The sequence below is a fragment of the Scyliorhinus canicula genome, chromosome 11 (assembly GCF_902713615.1).
Source record: "Scyliorhinus canicula chromosome 11, sScyCan1.1, whole genome shotgun sequence".
Classification (NCBI taxonomy): Eukaryota; Metazoa; Chordata; class Chondrichthyes; order Carcharhiniformes; family Scyliorhinidae; genus Scyliorhinus; species Scyliorhinus canicula.
Window position 1 is genome coordinate 135,883,414 of NC_052156.1, and position 19,709 is coordinate 135,903,122.

General features: G+C 45.6%; 1 protein-coding gene across 2 annotated transcripts in view; it reads right to left on the reverse strand.

Moving 5' to 3' along the window:
• Positions 1 to 542: 542 nt before the first annotated feature.
• The window catches only part of LOC119973394 (putative interleukin-17 receptor E-like), a 46,595-nt gene continuing 27,428 nt past the window's right edge, over positions 543 to 19,709 (reverse strand). For both annotated transcript variants that reach the window (XM_038811425.1, XM_038811426.1), the window contains 8 exons: positions 16,775 to 16,819; positions 16,010 to 16,067; positions 12,882 to 13,030; positions 10,403 to 10,468; positions 9,875 to 9,929; positions 6,966 to 7,076; positions 4,490 to 4,544; positions 543 to 2,337 (listed from right to left, as the gene is read on the reverse strand). In XM_038811425.1, the coding sequence (XP_038667353.1) occupies positions 2,301 to 2,337; positions 4,490 to 4,544; positions 6,966 to 7,076; positions 9,875 to 9,929; positions 10,403 to 10,468; positions 12,882 to 13,030; positions 16,010 to 16,067; positions 16,775 to 16,819 (576 nt within the window). In that variant the 3' untranslated portion in view covers positions 543 to 2,300. The remainder of the gene's footprint in view (positions 2,338 to 4,489; positions 4,545 to 6,965; positions 7,077 to 9,874; positions 9,930 to 10,402; positions 10,469 to 12,881; positions 13,031 to 16,009; positions 16,068 to 16,774; positions 16,820 to 19,709) is intronic.

A 19,709-nucleotide genomic window follows, 5' to 3' on the forward strand; every position in this document is an offset into this window, starting at 1 on the left:
TTGTTCAATTACTTGACTCCAGGCACAAGGGGTGAGATCATTTTGGCTGTTCAAGTCGGCGGGATATTCCAGTCCCTCCGATGGTGTACCCCAGCACTGATTTCCCAGCAATGTGGGGTGAATTCAATGGAAAATCCCATTGACAACAGCGGGGCCAGAAGATTCCACGCCGGCCAACAGCAGGCTGCCTCCCGCTGCTGACAAACACGCGGTATGGAGGCCAGAGAAGCTCGCCCAAAGTTTACGGAACTTTGTTCTGGTTCAGAATACCATTGGAGGGGTAAAGAGAAAGGAATAGAATAAAATGATGAAAGGCATTTTCCGACTAGGCCGAAAGCAGCGGGAAACCACGCACTTAACTTGTCGGTTTTTATTTAGAAAGATAATTCACTTCAGATCTACCAACCTGCATTGACCGCGTGTTATATCTGGACTTGGAGTTCTTTAATCACTATCTGATTAGAATAAATATTGTACAGCAACAGAAAAAACACATTCAGTTGCCACTCAAAAATAACTCAAATTAATAGAACACAGAAATATAAAAAATAATTTCCATTTATTTATGTTCTTTTAAAAATTATGATGGAGTTCAAATTCATACACTTAGCAAAATCGTAATATGTATTCTTTACTTACACAATTAAAAATGTGACAAATTAATACAGTAGTTAACATGTACTCTCCCATCCTCTTACCAATGCATTTCCAATTTCTGAATACAAATGGAGAAAATATTTCAATTAGCAAGAACAACCACTCATGCATATTCACTTTTTAGTACGTCTAAGAACAAGTCAATATGGTATTTGACAAATTATAATCAATCATAATGATTCTGTCACATCTAATATAGCTTGTATTGTTTATCTTGAGCTCTTCTACAAAACTGTTCCTTAATGTGGTGTGGGATATGGTTCATACAAAAAGATTACAAGTTCTACAGAACAACATAAAATACTTTATTTTTTTACATAGGGATCGCTAAACATTTTAAATAAACCTCAAGAAATTGTGCACAATTCTTAGCTGCAGATTCACTAATACTTGTTTTGGTGTTTGTTGTAGCATTGAGGGTGAAAATTATTGACAGGAAAAGATGTTCAGATAAAATATAATACAATACTCAACAGGGTATTTTCAAACATCAAAATGGCTTTTTTTTTCAAAATTTAACACATTAGCAAATATGCAACATTCTTGTTGCATTTTGATGGTTGTTTGGCATAGGTGTCTAGTTGAGACACGTTACATATGTAATATATATTTGTTTAATCAATTCAGTCCTGGATTAAGTTATAGCTTGAAATATATTCATTTGAGCATTGTACACTGGCTTACTTTCCCAAATAGATTGTACAGAGGTCTTTTAAAAATACATTCATGTTACATGAATACAGCTAGTACAAATGATATATCATAATTCAAGAATGGAACTAATACTTGAGCATCTTGAACACATTTTATACTTCATTAATGTCACCAATGTTTTGGACAATGTGAGAAAATATGACTGGCTTTCTACAAGGAAATAAGTATTTCCAATCCTCAGTACCAAGCAAAGATAGGTCTTTCCCTGCAGAATCTAAATGACTCGGATTTACATCACCCCCTCTACGCCAATATTTTCCGCTGTTCGCTGGTGGCGGGATTCCCCAGCCCTTGGGTTTCCTGACGGCGTGGGGTGGCTTCAATGGGAAATCTCATTGCCAGCAGCGGGAGCAGAGAAACCTGCCACCAAAGAACAGCGCACAATGTCCCGTTGCCAAGAAACACGCGGAGAATCCGCCCTTCTAGACTCATAGATGGATTCACATTATAACACATTTTTTTCTCCACAGCTACCATCAAGCTACAAGGCATCACTATTCTAATGGCAAAAGATGAAAATCATTCTTCTAAATTGATAAGCACCAGTCAATAATGCGCATACATATACTTGATTCAGAGTCTGCCAGGCAAATAAATAGCACATCGATGTGTCTGCACCTTTCTGTGTTAAGGCCTGAAAACAAAAGTTGGCCTATTCTCAAGAAACAAAATAGCAAAATATGCAGTCTTAAGCTTATTTTTCTTTCCATTTTCCGTAACCAAGCATTGAAGTTTTTTCTATGCGTACTTCTGCCCAAACGGAATAACAGTTGTATCCATAATCTTGGAAAGCTTCTGCTACAATAAATAACAGGACATCTGCTGATTGCGTCCTCTCACACAAGCAGCTTACGGTAAGCTCTGCTCATTTCACAGAGGAATGTCGCAAAACCTTTTGACTAGCTCACTGTCGGTCGGTGGCACAACCTTCAGAAGGGAGAGATTCCATCTATTTCCACAGACATTCTGAAAAGCAACAAAGAACACGATTGTAAATATAAATGGATGAGGATCATGGAATTTCATTTCAAATACACTGGGTTTCTTCTCCCCTCAGCACAATTCATCTGGCATTGCTGTCACCAGGGCAAAAGACCACAGGATTTTAAGCGCCAGCCAGGTTTCCGTGGTTTGCACTGGTTTTGTAAACAAACATGGGCCGGGATTCTCCCCTACCCGGCGGGGCAGGGGGGCCCCGGCGTATTAGAGTGGCGTCAACCACTCCGGCGTCAGGCCTCCCCAAAGGTGCGAAATTCTCCGCACCTTTAGGGGCCAAGCCCTCACATTAAGGGGCTAGGCCCATGCGGGAGTGGTTGCCGCTCCGCCGGCCGGCGCGAACGGCCTTTGGCGCCCCACCAGCTGGGGCCGAAAGGCCTTCGCTGGCCGGCAGAAGTCTGCGCATGTGCCGGTGCGTCAGCGACTGCTGACATCATACCGGTGCATGCGCAGGGGAGGGGGTCTCTTCCCCCTCCCCGCCATGGTGAAGACCATGGCGGGGCGGAAGAAAAAGAGTGCCCTCACAGCGCAGGCTCGCCCGCCGATCGGTGGGCCCCGATCGCGGGGGCACCCCACAGGGTCAGATCCCCCCCCCCCTCCCAGACCTCAGAGCCTGCCCGCGCCACCAATCCCACCGGCACCAGAGGTGGTTTAAACCTCGCCAGCGGGAAAGGCCTGTCAGCGGCGGGACTTCAGCCCATCGCGGGCCGGAGAATCGCCGCGGGGGGCCCGCCAACTGGAGCGACGCAATTCCCGCCCCCGGCGAATCTCGGGAGGGCTGAGAATTCGGGACATGGCGGGGACGGGATTGACACCGGCTCCGGGCGATTCTCCTACCCCCCCCCCCTCCCTCAAAGGGGTCGGAGAATTCCGCCCATGATTCTAGAAAACAAGCCCTGTCCACGAAACGTGTTACACATTCAGTGCAAGTTAATCGTTTTGGGAATTTCTAAATGTGATCATTTGCAGACTTTTTAGAAGTGTCTTCAAAAATAAAGCTGCGTCTCTTTAGCACAAGGACATGTTTTGAAACTTTGTTAAATTTACTCAGGGATTTAACTACTGTACCATAAACTTACCATTTCTTTTTTTGTTTAAGCAAACCAATTCCTGTTTAGATAATTATCAATATATGAAGGCAGAGTTCCCATCTTAAAATTGTTTCGCACTATCCCGCTTGTTTCCACTCAAACTCATCGGCGGACAAAAAAGATTATAGTACAGTAGTGAATCCCTGATTAAATTTAACAACATTTCATAATATGGCCTTGTGCCCAAGAGATCCAGAGTAATTTTTTTCTAACAAGATCTCATGAGACGTTGCGATCTGGATCTTGCCCTCATAGAGCAAGATTCAGATTTACATATTTAAGTGAACCATTAAGCTCATTTAAATATGTCAGTGCCCGATTATCCCGAGGCCTGGGAACAAACGGCCACTCCTGGGAGACCTCGCTGTGGCACCATTTAGCACGGGACCACGCAAAGGTGGACCAGACATAACGGCACACCGGGGTGGTTGGGTCTCCCCGGCCATCGGAGGCTCCGGACGGTTGGGCTCTGGGCACGGTGGTCGGCTGTCACTCCCGCTGCCACCCGGCACCTTAGCACTGCTAGCCTGGCACCACCAGGCTAGCACCTTGGCAGTGCCACCCAGGTGCCAGGGATCGGGTCCGGGGTGCTCTGCCCTTAAGAGATGGGGTGAGGGGCGGGCTCTAGGACCCCCGAAAAGGAATGTTGGGCGAGTCCGGAGGCCACAGTTGCGTGGTTGAGGGGTCAAGAGATCGGCGCGGTATTTAAAAATGGCACCCCAATTTCTTCCAGCACTGACTAGCTCAGCTTGTCGGTGCAGGAAGTGAGATAAGTACAGCCTTGGCAAGGCATTCCTTGGCGAGGCGAAAAAAGATAAAGTCCCATTTGATAGCGGCCCTGCAGTCACTAAGAAACACCCCGCTATTGTGCCCAAAGTGAGATTCTGTTTTATTTTTGTTAAATCGTGTCCAAATTCACCCACACATACCTACACTATAAAAATAGAACTGCCAGCATTGACGACTAACAAGAAAAGTTTTGCTTTGCTTTAATGTTTCTGCTTTTTTTCCACCATCAAACGTTTTCCTACCTTCTAGATGATTGGGTAGAATGCAGATACACTTTTCTGTAAGGTTGTTGAAGGACTATGTAAATGTTGATTGGCATGAAAGAAAAAGAAAATAAATCTTCAATATTAAGAATATACAATTTTATTTTTCAACAATTTTATTTTTCAAAAGCACAATAGTTTTGTGCACATTCTATTTCTAATGGTGGAGTGCAGGTGAATCTCCTTGAAAGCTATTTTTCTTCTGGCCTTGCAGAGGAATATTAGTGACACTGGCCTTAGGCACACAGGTCTCCAGCAGCCTGCCTTAACCTTCTTTAAAATTTGTCGCCTTTACAAAGTGTGGCTGACAGGGGGCAAAATTCTCCCCTACCCGGCAGGGCGGGGTGTCCCGGCGTAGCAGAGTGACGCCAACCACTCCAGCGTCGGGCCTCCCCAAAGGTGCGGAATGCTCCGCACCTTTAGGGGTTAGGCCCGCACCGGAGTGGCTCCCGCTCCGCCAATGGCGCTAAAATTGGCACCAACAGCCTTTGGCGCTACGCCGCCCAGCGTCGGGGCTGGCCGAAAGGCCTTCGCCGGTCCGCACATACGCTGGTGCGTCAGCGGCCGCTGATGTCACCACCAGCGCATTCGCGGTGGAGGGGGTCTCTTCCGCCTCCGCCATGGTGGAGGCGATGGCGGTGGCGGACGAAAAAGAGTGGCCCCACGGCACTGGCCCGCCCGCCGATTGGTGGGCCCCGATTGTGGGCCAGGCCACCGTGGGGGCACCCCCCCCAGGGTCCGATCGCCCCGCACCCCCCTCAGGACCCCGGGGCCCGCTCGCGCCGCCAATCCCGCCGGCACAGAGGTGGTTTAAACCACGTCGACAGGATAGGCCTGTCAGCGGCAGACTTCAGCACATCACGGGCCGGAGAATCGCAGCGGGGGGCATGCCGATCGGCGGGGCGTGATTCCCGCTCCCGCCAATTCCCGGGTGGCGGAGAGTTCCGGCCACAGCAGGGCAGGATTTACGCCGGCCCCGGGCGATTCCCCGGCTCTGCGGGTGGTCGGAGAATTCTGCCCAGGAAAGACAGTAAATAAAAACAGATAAAGGATAGATCAATTAATTTGTCACACTCCTCTTTTTAAATGAATTAAAGTCATTGAGGCTATAGGATTTGACTTTCATATTTAAAATATTGATGAAAAGTATTATACTATGCAAAAAAAGTATTGATTTTCCAGGGATGAAACAGGAAACACGTGCAGATACCTCAAATAATTGCAAAATCTTTTCACTAAAATGGTGGAATTTAAAGGGCTGGATTCTCCGCCGGTGGGATGCTCCATTTTGCTGGCAGCTTTTCCCAACGGCGTGGGCTGCCCCACAGTGGGAAACCCCATTGACCGACTGGCGTAACGGAGAATCCCGGCGGCGGGGTGAAATGGAAATGTGGCGCAGCGGGACGGAGAATCCAGCCAAATGTCTCCCCCTTGCCACCCCCCCCTCCAAAACACCCCTTTCCCAGCAAGTTCAAAGGCGAGCAGCCGTGCGATCGGGTGGCAATCTCGCTGCCTTCCTTCGATTAGGTCTGAGGAGGGGGAGGATTTGTGGGCAGCTACCTGCCCAGGAGTCAATTGACAGCCACTTAAGGACCCCATCCTGCCACCATTACTAATGAACAGCTTGCAATAGTGGGTGGTGCCTTTGCCAACCAGCCCAGCAACAAGGTGGGTCTTGGGGGGTAGCGAGGTTATGATTCTTGTGATGCCCACATAGTCACTCTTACATTTGCTGGTCCATCCACTGCCTCTTTTCCACCAGGTAGATTGTGTGAAAGCAAAAGTATCAGTTCAAGCCCATAAAAAATATTAAACCGATTAAAGCTTCCCCACAAAAATGGTGGAATGTAAAGCTCACTGGCATATGGCCATAGATACAGGATTAACCCCAGTGTCTAAGAGGGTGATAAATACTAAATTGAAACGTATAGTTAAGGGACAGTAGAATTTCTACGCGTGTCATATTGAAACCTGTGGCATATTTTGGGATTCCAATAAAAGACTCAAAGCTTTAAAATATTTAACATCTTTTTAATGCCTTTACTAAGAAAAACTGGAGCCCTGAGAGAATAAGATGAAGAAATAAGTCTGCTCGTACTTCTAATAATCACCAGAACACATTGATGCTCTGGGGCGGGATTCCCTGGTTTCCCAGTTGCATGTTTCTCGACAGCGGGAGGCAATGCACTGTTTGCTAGCGGTGGAATTTTCTGCTCCTGTCACTGTTAATGGACATTTCCACTGAAACCACCCCACTCCATCGACAGATCTGTGGGAGGGGGGGGGGGCAGAGTGAAGGGCCGGGGAATTCCGGTCCCGACCTTTGCAAATAAGTGACCATACACACCTTAATTATTTCAGCTTGAATCACTTATATTTTTAATGTTCAAGGCCACAAAACACAATCATTGCAAACAGTTCAAAAATAATTATTTTTTCCTTCATTATTTCTCACCTCTGCAGATCATGTATCCAATACAAAGGATCACAGTCATGAGAATCAATAGAATCACAGTGATTGCAATTGGCCAGATATAACGTGAGGAAGTGCCTGTAGAGTTTAGCTCTGAAAGCAGAAACAAATAGATAGTGAACAACATTTTTGAGCAACGCTATGTAAACTTTTAACGATTGCTATATCACTCACTCCAACCTCAACTCACCTCTCCCTGCAGCCCCATGAGTGGCCACTCTCTTGTCCACAACATGTGAATTCAAGTCAGAGTGGAGAAGGATGGAGCCAGGTTTCCATTCCCAATTTCTCCCCGTCTGTCCTTCTTGGTGAAAGACTGATAATGTTGTTTTTCCTCAAAGTGTAACATTAGGCAGAGTGCTTAACGTTTTCTGATTTGCTCCCATCCCCTTGGGGATTTCCCTGTGATACATCTCCGCCGGCAGGATTCTCAGTTGCGCTGGCAAGCGCACCAATGCCCGCGGCTTTCCCGGCGGCATGGGGTGGCCACAATGCAAAATCCCATTGGCAGGTGGCGGGAATGGAGAATCCCGCTGCCACGAGGGTGCGCTGCCCAGGGAAAGACGGCTGGCAGACTGGAGAATCCAGCCCAATTATCTTCAGAGATTGATCCATTTCAATTGTATTTCCTTTCTGCTGCATTTAACTCAGCAGCTTCAAATCACAGTGTGGTTAAAACCGCTAATTCCTCCAGCTTACTACTTATATCAAAATCATTAACTCATGCTCATACTCGTCTTTAGCATTTTGTTACAATTTGCAAACAGATCAACAAACCTTTCTCCCCTCAGTACATTTCTATCCTTGTTCCAACAGGTTTGTTGGACATGCTTGGTCATGAAGAGAATTCACACGCATATCACTTGGCAGAACTATAAGATTTTTTCTGGCCACAATGTGCTAGCAAAATCATTAAGGTCGTAGGAAGATTTGTATGGATGCTCGTGACATGGGAAAGAGTTTTGCTTGAAACAAAATAAATTTTCTGACGCTGGCCGAGTTTTTCACTCCTTGATTGGGTGCCTAGAGAAAGGAAAATTCCCGGCTCCATGAATCCAACCTCAAAAAATGGTTGTCTGGACATTTTCAGTCCAAGGTGAGTTGGATTTGAGATTGGGTGGGCACACAGAGAAGAACTAAGCGGGATGCCAGCTGGGCAGAAGGCCAGCCTAAGGTTCTGGCACATGTCCAAAAGTTTAAAATAAAGATTGAAACATGAAACACCTGTCCAACCGCCCCCTCTTAGTCCCCCCACCCCCAACATATACATTTCTCATGCACCATCCATGCCACAGCCTCATTGCCCTTTATAGCCCCTGTGCCAACTTAGAGCAAACCCACCCCTTATTAATTACCCTTACACTTCACATGCCAATGCACCTAATGTCCACCATGGGCAGACCTCAGAACCCATGCAGAGGTGAGATGAAGTAAAGTTAAAGTGTCGATTCACTATTTTGAAGAAAACACTCATTCATTAAAAAATGTAGTACATTTGCATTACTTCAACTACACAATGCCTTATGACAAACATTCTATACACGTGCACGATCCCTTTTAACAACAGCATTAGAATTTGTAGTACCACATAACCACTTGTAGCTGTCAAACAAACAGAAGTAGCAGGCACCCTAGTATGATAATGGAAGGTTGTAAAATCAGTCACATGGCACTAATCCAATAATAAAAATCTTCAGGCTTATGTCACCAGACAGTGAAATAGCAATTTAAAAAAAAAACACCAAACAATTCTTTCAAGGGCACGGCTTTTAAATACATTGACAGCTTGATAGCTCCCTTTGACAGGTTTGTATGACAGTTTAGTGGACAGTTTCAAAGAATTTAAACAGTAATGAGTTTATGCATTTTTATGCCTGCTTTTAACAATCCCAAAGGTCATCCAATCTCCCCCAAAGGTTCCCTGGGGCAAGATCCAATCCCCCAAAGGTTTTCTGGGGCAAGATCCAATCCCCCAAAGGTTTCCTGGGGCAAGATCCAATCCCCCAAAGGTTTCCTGGGGCAAGATCCAATCCCCCAAAGGTTTTCTGGGGCAAGATCCAATCCCCCAAAGGTTTCCTGGGGCAAGATCCAATCCCCCAAAGGTTTCCTGGGGCAAGATCCAAATCCCCAAAGGTTTCCTGGGTAAAGATCCAAAAGGGTACAATACATCTCCAAAGGTAAACCCTGTCTATCCAAGTGAATCCACAAAGTTCAGACCTGCGCCTACCTGGTCTAATCTTCATACTTTGGATTTCAACATGCCTGTTCAATCAAAATCCTACTTCAGTGAAGGCAGCTGATGATTTAAATGACCAGCTGCCTCTGGAAATCGTGCATTTGTGATACCCGCCCCTCCCCCAAGTAAAAAGCAATAGCTGTTTGGGGGGGCAGGATTTAGGATTTTTCTGGCCGTTCTCGCTGGCAGGATTGTCCTCCCACCCTGGGTTCCCCAGCAGGTGCAAACAATGGGAATCCCCATTGACAGTCATGGGACCAGAAGATCCTGCTGGTGGCCAATGGTGGGCCACTTAAGTCAGTGCCAAACACGCTGGGGGGGCGGGGGGGGGGGATCCCGCCCTACATTTACACTCATTACTATATATAATCACCTGAGGATATTTTCTCAGTATATACACTGTTGCTACCATATATGTGATCAGAAAAAACCCTTCACATGGGTGCCTCCACCACTGACTCAACAATTTTATGTCCAGCTGAGAGGAATGTGGGCCTCAGCTGAACACTCCATCCAACCCCTTCCACAGTGCTGCACCCTGTCTATGTGAACTGCATGTTGTACCAATTTATTTCAAACAGATCAAAAATCACAATACTGTGGATATCAGCAACTTTGGATGTGTGTTACCAAAGAAGATAAATCAGCTACTTACTGCACATGTTGCAGAACTGAATCCGTACAGAATAGTCTATATCCGTTCGCCATCCCTGTTGGGGTAAATTATTTCGATTTGTGTTACCAATTGTTAATTAGTGCATTTTTTTAAAAACATCAATGAAACCCTGACAATGCAGTGGGCAAATGTACTGACTGGAGGTTCACGGACTTCAGTCCATTGCCTGCAATTAGTTGGCTGACCTAAAGCAACTGGCAATGAGAGTAAGGTCAAGACAGCTTAATCACCCCTGAATAGAGAAGGGACCAAATGATCCCGGTTTTCCGCTCTGAATTTCAATCAAGCAAACCCCTGCTAGATGAATTCTGATAAAGACAGGGCATACACCACAGTGCGAAGCACAAGGTCACATTGCACCCCCTTCCAAAATCTGCTTTGTCTCACACGGGAATAAGATATCAAAAAAGGACCACATCCACTTGTTGAGACGAATCACAATGATCTTCTGGTTTCAGAAGAAGAAACAAAAACTTTTGAGGGAAAGATTAATTTATCTTTGCTTACCTGCACACAAAGATTGCTATCACATTCTTCAAGAGACAGGTTTAAAACTCTTGAAAAGGCACCAATCTGTAATGCAGCAAAACATTTAAATCGGTTATTGTTTTGACACAAAACCTAAAATATAAATCAATGAACAACTTTCAAGCTATTTCAAATCTTTCTATTTGAAGGTCTACTTTAAAGAAATTTTTCAAACTATATTACAAGAAGATCAAATGCAAAGTTGCTTTTTCTCTCAAAATCATGTCGATTTTAAATGCAGGACAAGATTACTTTTGCATGTTAACTCTGTGCTGAATGTGTACCGGAATATCGAAATAGCAAGTCAACATTTTAATTGTGTGATGCAAAAAAGCAAAAGTTTTAAGTTGAATTGAAGCTTTTGGCCGTGATTTTTCATTCCCCGCTGCTAAGATTGCAAATCCCAGTGACAGTGATTCTCCGTTCCCCGTTGCTAAGATCCCGAATCCCAATTGGGCAGAGAATCCTGAGTCGGGCTAAAAATAGAATCGACGCTGGGCAGCAGACCTGTCCCCAATCCCAGTTCCCACCCCACCTGCCATAGCAAGCTTCCCGCCCTGCACCAGTGGGACCATGCAAACATTTGCATTCATTAGAATTCAGTCAACGGGCTAAAAGCCAGAATCTCTCCCCCCCCCCCCCCACCACCACCCCACCCTCGTTATGCCCCGACCCTGCAGAGGGAACTCCAGGTATAGTTCTGGCCACTACAAAACAGCTAAGTAGTTTCACTTCCTCTTTTCCAACCGCAGAAATCACTTGGCATTGTTGAAGTGGCCAGTAGCTGTCAATCATAACAAGAATGTTTCTAAACATTTGTGGTTAGGATCAATGGTGAGTGCATCAGATGTATTCAAGCATGAAAGGAAAGATAAATTAACAAACCTCCTGACAGCTGTGTTTAAAGCATTAAGCTGTCAATCAAGGGCAAATTAAAGGTACTGCACTGTGAAATTGAATGAATGCTTAGAAATTTAAAGGATTTCAGGTCATTGTGTCACTGCCGTGGTGCGAGGGAGCAATGCACGATTGGCAATGCCTGGAGAAGGGACTAATAGGAGGGAACGGGTGAGGGGGGGTGGCTGAAGGGGGGGGTAAAAGAAGGTCAAGGGGGTTGGGTCATCATAACGCATGCATAGTATAGAGGGGGGTGATCGGTTATTCCTGTTGTGGGAGGGGATGCCCTCCTTGCTAAGGGGTCATGGATGCTCCCTTTGTCAGTAAGGGGATAACGTTTGTATTGTGGGAGGGAGGGGGGCACGTCTTTGGACACTGGGATCGGGGAACCTGTTGAAAATGATGATTCGACTCCAGTAACTGCAGGGAAACTGGCATGTTGGATGCTATACATATTTTTTACATATTCAAACTGTGAGAATTCCACCATGGCGATACCTCTAGCACCAGCGGGACACAGTCCCAATTCTTCGCTGGTAGGAGCACTTAGAATATGGAACGGAGAATCCTGGCCTTTATTTCATTGGGAAAGACTGCCTTTTATAGATATTTTATATATTTGAGTAGCGATAAACCTTCCCAAGTTTGGGATGAAATATTCTATTGTTTCAAAAACCGTTATGTTACGATTTATAGTGGGCACAATCGAACAGCCTTGTCATGCCCAGCTCAGTGACACGACGAGGCCGTTAAATGTTGCAAGAGATCTCTCACGAGATTTGCAACACTCGGAACGCATCGTGTGATCTAAGATTAACATATTTAAATGAGCCTAATGGCTCACTTAAATATGTTGCCGCCCAATTCTCCGAGGCCCGGGAATGAACACCTGTGCCTGGGAGACCTCGCCATGACGACACTTAGCAGTGGTCTGCACAAACGTGGACCAGGCATAATGGCAGTGGGAGGGATAGCCCGGGCCATTGGAGGCCCTCGGGTGGTCAGGCTCTGGGTGGGGTGATACCCTGGCATTCAGCCACCTGGGCAACTTGGCAGTGCTACCTGGGCACTCTGGTCATGCCACCCTGCCACTTCCAGGGTCCCCAGGTGGCACTTTCAGGGTGCCAGGCTGACAGTGCCAAGGTGCTCGGGTGCCAAACTGGAAGTGCCTGGGAGTGCCCTGCCCTTAGAGATGCATGAGACAGGGTTCAAGAGGTACGTTGGAGCACTGCGTGTGTGTGTGTTGGGGGGTCCGGAGGCCACAGTTGGGGTCCCAAGGCGGTTTGGGAGATAGGGGTAGCATGTAAAAATTACATCCAGATCTCTTCCTGCACTTACGAGCTAAAGCGAGGTAAGTATGGCCTTGGCAGGGTGTTCCAGACTGAAGCCAGAAAAAACAAGAGTACCATTTGATAGCAGGGTCATGCGAGGTCTGCAGGCACCGAGAAAGACCCCACTCTACGTGCCCAAAATGGGACATTTTGTGTGTTAAATCGAGCCCAGTACCTTTAAGTCCTACTGATTAACCTGTGGTCTAATCAACAATTCAGCATGAACGTACTGTATTTGCCGTAACATGTAACTCCTGTAGTGGTTCACACTTGTGGGGTGTAGTTTTGTTGCACAGAGCCATCTTGAATTCAGCCGTATCTTGGGTCATGAATGTCAGCTGCAGTTTCCCCAACTGCCCATCAGTACTCATGTTCCAAACTATAAACAAATAAATACAGTTATTAGATTATTAACTGTGGTTAGACGTCGGTTCTGAAATAGTACACTCATAGATTTCAGGCTATGTACACCTCAACCATGACCAGACATTTAACACTTTGGATCAACTCCAGAGGCTTAATTCGAAAAATATTTGTCTAACAGTGTGAAATTATGATAATAAACCCGCAGCCTGTTTCACATCTCTCCCAATGCAATAAATGGAAATATAAATTGGGAGCCATATAAAACAGGCTGCAACCTCTCTATCATCCAAAGTGCTGTACAGGAGGCTGTAAAATAGATAAGAGCCCATTGTGTTAGGGGCAAGGTACTGGCACAGATAGAGGAGTGGCTGACTGGCAGAGGGCAGAGAGAGTGTGGATAAAGGAGGAATCCTTTTCAGGATGGCAGCCAGTGACTAGTAGTATTCCACGGGGTCGGTGTTAGGACCACAGCTATTCCCGGTATACATTAATGATCTGGAAGAAGGAACTGAAGGCACTGTTGCTACATTTGCAGGTGATACAAAGATATGTAAAGGGACAGGTTGTGTTGAGGAAGCAGGGAGGCTGCAGAAGGATTTGGGCAGGCTACGAGAGTGGGCAAAGTGGCGGCAGATGAATACAATGTGGAAAAATGTGAGGTTATGCACTTTGGTAGGAAGAATAGAGGCATAGACTATTTCCTAAATGGGAAAAAGCTTCAGAAATTAGAAGAACAAAGGGACTTAGACGTCCTAGTTCAGAAATCTCTTAAGGTTAACATGCAGGTTCAGTTGGCAGTTAGGAAGGCAAATGCAATGTTCATGTCGAGAAGGCTAGAATACAAGAGCAGGAATGTACTGTTGAGCTGGTATAAGGCCCTGGTCAGATCCCATTTAGAATAGAGTGAGCAGTTTTGGGCCCCGTATCTAAAGAAGGTTGTGCTGGCCTTGGAAAGGGTCGAGAAGAGGTTCACAAGAATGATCCCCGGAATGAAGGACTTGTTACATGAGGCGCGATTAAGGTTTCTGGGTCTGTATTTTATGGAGTTTTGAAGGATGAGGGGGGGGTCTCTTTGAAACTTTCAGAATACTGAGAGGCCCAGATAGAGTGAACGTGGAGTGCACCTGAGGGCAAAGCCTCAGACTGAAGAGGTAATCCATTAAAACAGAGATGAGTTGGAATTTCTTCAGCCAGAGGGTGCTGAACCTGTGGAATTCATAGCCGCAGAAGGCTGTGGAGGCCAAGTCACTGAGTGTCTTTAAGACAGAGATAACTAGGTTCTTGACTAATAAGAGCATCAGGGATTATAGGGAGAAGGCAGGAGAATAGGGGTGGGAAACATATCAGCCATGATTGAATGGCAGAGCAGACCCGATGGGCCAAATAGCCTAATTCTGCTCCTATGTCTAATGGTCATGCTTTTTACACTGCCATACGAAATCAATTCTATTCCATTGATACACATTCTATGCAGAGCCTGCCGTCTCCTGCACAAGGCCTTGTGTCTAACAGTGTATTTGTTTCACTGTAGATCAGCTGACACTTGCAGCAGCTTCCAGCCAAAGAGGTGCTCCAGTTCGAAAGGCGGGGGGAAACGGATGTAACATGGTGTACTCTTTCTTGCACCATTCTATAATTATCTCACTCAAACCTCAAAACATGTTTGCACAGCTCAGTAATTTCATGTAAGGATAAGGTTAAACAATGCCTTTTTGAACAGGTGCGCCTCAGGTATTTTTCCTTTTGTTGATTGCTCATTAATTCAGTTCAGAGAAGGCAATTTTGTTTTATTTTTGGGCAGCCTCCCTTACCTCAGGAGCTATGAAGAAAAAAGTGGTAATTCCACTGCCTAATGTACTATTAAAAAATCCCCAAGATATCCCCCCCACCCCCCCACACCTTGAATCATTGCTACGATATAAAAATTGATTTTCAAAAATCAGTCAATTCGAAACTTGAAGAAAATCTCAGGAGTCAGCTCGCTCTGCAATTTGACAACGTTTGAACCTTTATTTTCAATATTTTTAATGTTATTAGAGGGCCAATGGTTCCTGCTTTAAACAAATGTCAACAAACTAACAACCTTAGGGAGTATCACAGCTAAATATAGTCCTATATATTCCTCAGACAACTGTCCACATGTATGCACATTTCCACAAGGTCATCAGAAAGCAATCATAAAATCCCTCCAGTGCAAAAGGAGACTATTCAGCCCATCGAGTCTGCGCCGACCCGCCGAAGGGGCACCTTACCAAGGCCAAATCACATGCCCTATCCCAGTAACCCTACCTAACCTTTGGGCACTAAAAGGCAATTTAGCATGACCAATCCACCTAACCCATTCTTTGGACTGTGGGAGGAAATCAGAGCACCCGGAGGAAGCCCATGCAGACATGAGTTTGCGCAAACTCCACACAGACAATCACCCAAAGTTGGAATCAAAACCCGAGTCCCTGAAGCTGTGAGACAGCAGTTTTAACCACTGTGCTGGGATTTCACAGAATCACAGAAACGTACACTGCAGAAAAGGCCCTTCAACCTATTGAGTCTCCACTGCCGCATGCAAAGCACCTGATCTGCCAATCCTAATCCTATGTGCCAGCACCTGGCCCATGGTGTTGAATGCTAAGACGTGCCAAGTGCTCATTCAGGTATTTTTTAAAGGATGTGTGGCAACCTGCCTCTACCACCCTCCCAGGCAGTGGGATTTCATTTCCTCCAGTCACTCACTGGTTATTTGATTCACTTTAAATCTCTTAAATGCATTGCTATGTCAAACTAGTGCACACAGATCTTCACATGAGCAGGAAAATCCACACACCATTTAGGACGTGAACCGCAACTGCCTAACCCAGTTGTAATGTCGCAGCCTCTGCCCTGACTGAGGTCAGCGAACTCTGATCAGAACCAACCAGAGATCAAACCCGGGACGTTATAGGGTCTGTGCCAAACCACAGATTGAGTACATTTCCGTTTTAAAATGCAAGGTTACCTGGTAAATATCCCGAAGCAAAAGGGCATCTGACCCAAAAACCTTCATCTGTGGTAAACTGTAAAACAAGTTTAAAATGGATACTCCGGTTAGAATGAGGATCACAGACATGTTTTATGTTAATAATCTGTAAATACTTCATGTTTTTACACTTGCATGCACGAGGATAGGCAGCTTTATGTGGCAAGTAACAGTGCAGATTCCCTGACAAAACATTTAAAAGAACAACATTTTTCAGTTCCAAACAAAAAAAGTGCTATTATGCTTCCAATCCTTGACATTTGATTGTTGAGAAAACATAAAGAAAACTCAGCTGAAAAATGCAGCATTTATTGCAAACTCACGCTTCAAAGTAACCCAGATTCCATCCCCAGTCTGCGCTCAAATTGACTGATTTCACCATTACAGTAACAGCGGAAGTATGGCAACTCTTAAAGCTGAATCCGAAATAAAGACCGTCAGCCAGGATTCCTGCACTTCAGTGCTGTCCACAGCTGGGAGGTGTGTGCGGCAGAAAATGACTGGGGGTCTCTTTTCCTGCCGCGAGGGCGTACCCCCACCCGCAGGTTTCTAGGTGGTGTGGGGTGGCTTCACTGACATGCAGCGGGAGTAGAAATTCCCGCCACCAACGAATGGCACGCTGCTGAGAAACATGCGGCTGGGAGGGGCGGAGAATCCCGCCAACACCCGGCTCAGGTGGGTTTTGCAGCATTCACTAGAAATTAAAGAATTCTATTTGAAATGAAAGACTGGAAAGCACTTTACCTTTACACAGAGGCTTGGATGTGGATCAACACGCGAATACCTGACCTGTTCGACAAAGTAATTGAAATAGGCCATATTATTTTCTGAGAAAAATTGACTGTCGAGTGTTTTAAAACAAACTATATGCATAAAAAGCTTATCTCCCGAAACAATTATCAATAGGGAAAGTCAGTTCATTTTAATTCATTCACCTCAAATGAATTTAATTTTCCTAATTGATTAGATAATGCCAGTGTTTCAGCTTCACCCTAACCAGGAACCAATTCCTTTCATTAATCACTCTTCATGAAGAAAGGTTTCTCACTATTAACCCTTCGTTGGAACTTTGTTGTTTTGAACCTATGAACCTCTAAACTGTTCTCGTCATTTAAAATTATTTCATTCTGGTTCATATGAAGTGGTTCTACTACTTTGTGCACAGCATGTACTGGCTGATAGCAGTGGAGGAGCTTGACAGGAAAGGTCTGTATTAATTGCAATTCTATCCCCTGGAAAAGAGAAGGTGTGTGTGTGTGTGTGTGTGTATGGTGGTGGTTGGGGGGCGGGGGGGGTCAAAGCTTGAGGCACACGCCTTGCCCCCATTTCCTGTGAATACGTGACACAAGTGAACAGAGACCCAAACATTCTAGATTAATTGATTAAATCTGTTGGCAAAATAAGGTCCGGGTTGTTCAGAAATGGGTGTAATCTTCTACCTTGACCCAATATGAGGGGGGAGACGGGAGGGCCTGAGGGTTTGGTAGGTTGGCATCGGGACCGATGCCAGGCCCCTTTCCACCTCCATTAGAAAGAGGTTCTGAGTGGGAAAGCTCATGGTTGTCCTTCCCCAACTCGACATCCTTTAATCGTCAGATACTGATCGCTTAAGGGCCTCTTCTACAAATTGCTCAGATCCAGGCAGGTGTGCCACCATGCAGCCTGCACAACTGGTTAAACTGCGGGTTGCATGTCAGCTGGAGGGGTGTGGTCCCTCGATCTACACTAGCTTGTGCATGATCAAGGGCATGGACATGAGGCAAGGAAACGGCCATTGACATCCACATCCCCCCACCTTGCTCCCGAACTCTCTCCATGTGAACAGCACTCCCTACCGCTCCCCATCCCATTACCTATCTTCTCCTTGGTGCTGGGACTCCGGACGTACTGTTTTGCCAGCCTCCTCTACGGCATTCTCGACCACAGGAGCGGCCAGCCTCTGATTAGCCAACAGCTCTAGGAAGGCGGGAATTCCACCTCAAGGGACCCGATTCTGGAAGGAGGCATCCAGATCTGCCTGATAGGTGCATAAAACCTGAAGGCTTTCCAAAGAAGAGTAAGAAGTCTTACAACACCAGGTTAAAGTCCAACAGGTTTGATTCAAACACGAGCTTTCGGAGCGCAGCTCCTTCCTCAAACCTTGAATCAAACCTGTTGGACTTTAACCTGGTGTTGTAAGACTTCTTACTGTGCTCACCCCAGTCCAACGCCGGCATCTCCACATCATTCCAAAGAAGAGGCAGCACAGGTCTCTCGCCGTCTCTCCAGGTGGCAGGCAGGCAGGCAGGACCCCCCCCCCCCCCCCCCCCCCCCCCCCCCGCTGCCAAATGAAGATTCAGCTCATAGATAAAAAAGCCGTGGGTGGCAAGGTGGTGCAGTGGATAGCACTGCTGCCTCACGGCGCCGAGGACCCGGGTTCGATCCCAGCCCCGGGTCCCTGCTCGTGTGAAGTTTGCACATTTTCCGTGTCTGCGTCGGCCTCACCCCAACCATACAAAAAGATGCGCAGGATAGGTGGATTGGCCCACACTAAATTGCCCCATAATTGGAAAAAAAAAAATTGGGTACTCTAAATTTATACAAAAAGAATAGATGGCAAAGCCCAGCATGGGCAGTAATCTGTGAACATGCTGGGACTGAGAAAAAGCAAATATTTTAGCTCACTAATCAGGACAGGGTGGCATTGTTTCTTATTTATGAGGAGGGGACCCCTTAAGGCAAAACTAGAAGGTAGATTGATGTATTACTGTATGTTCAATTATTGGCTGTAAAATAAAACAGCATCATAATTCATATTCAGCCTCATCTAACTGCTGGATTGAAGTAGTGTGTGTGATGGCATGTGAGGCCGTGTGTCACACTCTTCCCCAAATCAAAGTCATTTTGAAAAATGTCATTGCAAATACAAAGAAGGGAAATCAAAATAAACCATGACATTTGCTGTTCAAGCCACACATTTTTAAACTGAACGCTGGTTAAGCCTTGGCTTATCAAGGTTGACTTCCAAAAACAATTATTTGCATAGTTCAAAGCTCTAACATATAGATATATTTCCATTGTTATTGATCTGTAAATCACTCTTCCAAAATTTGGAAATTGCCCTGAAGGAATTTAGGCTACACTAATTTACAATAACCTGGAGTTCTCCAGAACTGGCCTTACATTTGTACCCTGCTGGCACCATGATGGGCCAGGTTTCCGTGGGCAGAACAATTAAAATCTTATCACCCACCAGAAAATGGAGGCAACTGAATTTGAAGAAACGTTAAATGTAAATTCCATCACCCCGATTTCTAAAGTGGAAAACATCCCCTCAGGTAGTTACAACGCAAGGTAGACAAACTTAAACATTGGAAATAGTTCAAATTAGAAAGTGTTTACGGTGTTAAAGATCGAATTGGTGATTGCATAGTTTGATTCTTAAAAGGGGTGTGATTATTTTCAGCAATCGCAATACATACAAATTGTTTTTTCCTGATTCAAGTGTACTGTGTAAATTGCTGATTTGTTCATTGCACTTTGGAGTAGTCACATGCGGAATTAAATTCCCCTGACCTTCCTTCAACTCTTATTCAAAACAAAATGTTAATCTACTTCCTCCTGAAAAGTTTTTCATGGTTTTTCCCTCCCTTCAATCCTTTGTTGTTCTCAAAACCATGCCCTCTAGTTACTGACTCAT